The sequence below is a fragment of the Tribolium madens genome, unplaced genomic scaffold (genome assembly GCF_015345945.1).
Source record: "Tribolium madens isolate multiple individuals breed KSU strain unplaced genomic scaffold, Tmad_KSU_1.1 Scaffold_11;HRSCAF=98;Tcas5.2_LG3b, whole genome shotgun sequence".
NCBI classification, from domain to species: domain Eukaryota; kingdom Metazoa; phylum Arthropoda; class Insecta; order Coleoptera; family Tenebrionidae; genus Tribolium; species Tribolium madens.
The window spans coordinates 3,504,092-3,507,267 of NW_025400975.1; the positions used below are offsets into that span (position 1 = coordinate 3,504,092).

Here is a 3,176-nt window from a genome sequence, read left to right on the forward strand (position 1 = left end):
TTGAATCAAAATTTTGATAACAAGTTTAAAGATGTGCCTTTTGTCACTGCCAGGTGTCAGTCATTTTTTGTTGAGGTTTCGTTTTTAATGTCTGAGGCAAAATTTTSAAATTTTAAAAAAATTTCGAAAATTTCTATGATAAGTCAAGAACTCCCACTAATTGTCGATTGTTGCAATTTCTTGGGAGTTGGGCGAAAATGTCCCAGCTTCGGAGCGGCCCATCTGGCGCTGTTCAAAAAAATGTAATGTGGCTCAATTAGCYAAACATTTTTTTAATGGCGCGTCACATTAGTTGTTAACGATGCACCTGAAYATGTATMTACTTAGCTTAAGTGTCATTAGYGCGGGGTCATTCGTATTTGGTTGATCAAAAAAAGTGTTTGCGAATGTCCCTACAGTGTTGTAAAGCATCCTCACCCGCATCTCTTGTTTGCTTTCTTAACTCTTAATTTCGTGCTTAATCTAAGTCATGTCATGTATGTTTTCTCTCATATTGTCAACGTTTCATTCACAAAAGTTGTAACAGTGTGAGTGCCCAATAAAGTTGAGTTAAACTAACCAAAACTAACTTTTTCATTGGAATCAAACCGAATTTTTGGGCACGGCCGTGTTCAAAAATTCTCCTTTACAAAGCACGGTTCGTTATTGGGCTCTCAGCTCAACCGCTTAAGTCACTCCTTCATTCTTTTCATTGTTTGCACTTTCTGATATTGTTTGTGTTATGTTTTTGTCGAACCTTGCTTTGTCGCATTACCCATCCTTGATCCTCCCTTCAAGGTAAGTGAGCTTGAGCTGTGCCTTAGCTCCGAGGAGAGATTATGCCACGATTGTTCGTTCCTAGGCCCAACCGATAGATCCAGAACTGACGGCCAAGTTACTGGGGCACGGAGTTGCCGTCTCACCGGTGGTCACAGTCGAACCAAGACGAAGAAAGTTCCACAAAGCTATCACGTTGAGCATGCCGGCCCCGAGAGCGCACTCGCAAGGGATGATCAATCAGTATTCAGGAAATGCGCCCACTTTGCGATTACTCTGCTCAATAACAGGTAAAAAACTCACACTTTTTTCATTGACTAATTGACGTGAAATTTGCTGCCAAAGCTAAGCTCCAAAAGCTGGCTTTAACGTTTAGTTTTGAGTTTTGGAAAACGGCTCTTGAAACAGAGCCATTTTTCGGTTTTGTTTTCCACTCATATATTACGATGTTTCATTGTTGTGTTGTGCCCTATGTATTTTTGTAAATTGGTTTTGTTGTTAAGGGGTTGGCAAGCTTATGTTTACGTAGGTAGCTGTAAGTAGACTCAATTTTATAGACTTAGGTCCTGTATTTCATTAGATTAGTCTTATCAAGCATGTATTATAAAGATGCTTAGAAGTAAAGTCATCTGTACCAAGTGGGCTTGTTCCAAGGAACACACTTTTATATAAAAAAGAACAAAAACCAACTAATCACACCCATTTTCAACCTATAGAGGAAATGATAACATCGCAACTGAATTTTCTGATTCTAATCTAAACTTTATTTGAAATCTTTTACAAAAAGAATGTTTTAGTGAAAAATTTGTTGTTTGGAAAGAAAAAGTGCTCAAATATGAGTAAGGAACTTAGATGTTTCTGKCAATCGACAGATGCAGATTGGTATGATTGTGTTCCTTGGGCCGTTATCAATGTACAAATTAGGTCAAGGTGGGCTTGTGGGAGGCAAATCGGTCCACACGAATCGCAACAACGTTGAAAAGTTTGCCAGCCTCGTAATTTTCCAGCTGACGTCATTGTGACGTCGTCACAACTGAGTTTTCCAGCATCCTAAGAATCGCGTTGCTAATTTATCGTGTATTTCGTCATGATGACGTCACATGTTGTGATTCAAACACCCAAACTAATCCGCTAATTATTGATATTTCACGCGCGTGTCCAGGGGTGTTTCGGAAAAGATCTCTCAAAGGTAACTAACTACATATATTGTGGGCTGCCCCCCTTTTAGAATGTATATCTATATCTATATATTTTTTTAAACAGTTTATTTCGTTTCTGTTTCATCAATCGAAACATTAATTTTATAGGAATGTGAACGAGGGACGTGTACGATTTGGCAACGAATTTTCTTTTTTGACCAATTTGAGTTGGGAAATCGTGCGCATCCACGTCTTTTTATGAAATTTAAAGACTTACGAATTGTTTCTTTTGCCTTTTAGTCGTTAAAAATTTTTTTCATTGATTTTTGTTATGAAAATTTCACTAAAACACGAATCGCAATTTTCACCTTATCTAGATTTGCTGCATTTCATTTGATTTTCTTTTATTATTTTCAAACCGACAATTTTTCTATTATATTTTATGACAAAAACCCTAACATAAAGCGTCAGATCAGTCGTAAAAAACCTCAAAACACTACTCTCCGATAAGTTTTATTTGAACCGGAAGTTAGTTGCCACGCGACTGGTCTTTTCTGAAACCGTTCGTATGAATGCTTTGCTTTTTGCCGCTTCAAACCACTGCATTTGCTTCCACTTTACCAAAAAAATGGTCATAAACCATCAAGTGCCTGAATGTGACACGCTTTTTGCTATTTTTACTTGGGAGGAGCGTCGGGCGTTGCATGCTTCTAGTGAATGTCAAGAAGGGGCGAACGAGCAAAGCCGCCACTTTATTGGTGAGACGGTTTTGGCGCGACCTGTACTCACTTTAACCGTCCAATTAAAATCGATTTTTGCTTTCAAGGCGGGACCACGAGGGCGCAATGGGAGGACGTGACCGGGTCCACGCCCCTGACTTTCGTCAACGATTGCGTCTCGTTTACCACAACAGTGTCGGCGCGGTTTTGGCTAATGGACTGCCGAAATGTGGGAGATGCGACTAAAATGGCAACCGAACTCTACAGGCAAGAAAAATCCCCAAAAATMTAATTAAAWTCTWATTTTTTTCTGTAGGGAAGCCATTCATGTGCCCTTCATGGCAAAGTTTGTCGTGTTTGCAAAACGCGTGGACCCTCTAGAGGCGCGATTGCGCGTCTTTTGCATGACTGACGACAAAGAGGACAAGACTCTTGAGCACCAAGAGCACTTCACCGAAGTGGCGAAGAGTCGCGACGTGGAGGTGCTCGAGGGTAAGCCACAGTACATCGAGTTCGCCGGTAACTTGGTGCCCATCACCAAGAGTGGCGAGCAACTCCAGTT

General features: G+C 40.3%; 1 protein-coding gene across 1 annotated transcript in view; it reads left to right on the plus strand.

The window, feature by feature from the left end:
- LOC123006332 (titin-like) overlaps window positions 1-3,176 on the plus strand; it is a 58,443-nt gene that overhangs the window by 9,191 nt on the left and 46,076 nt on the right. The window contains exons 11-13 of the mRNA XM_044400744.1: window positions 2,367-2,653; window positions 2,722-2,881; window positions 2,931-3,173. Coding sequence (XP_044256679.1) covers window positions 2,367-2,653; window positions 2,722-2,881; window positions 2,931-3,173 — 690 coding nt within the window. The remainder of the gene's footprint in view (window positions 1-2,366; window positions 2,654-2,721; window positions 2,882-2,930; window positions 3,174-3,176) is intronic.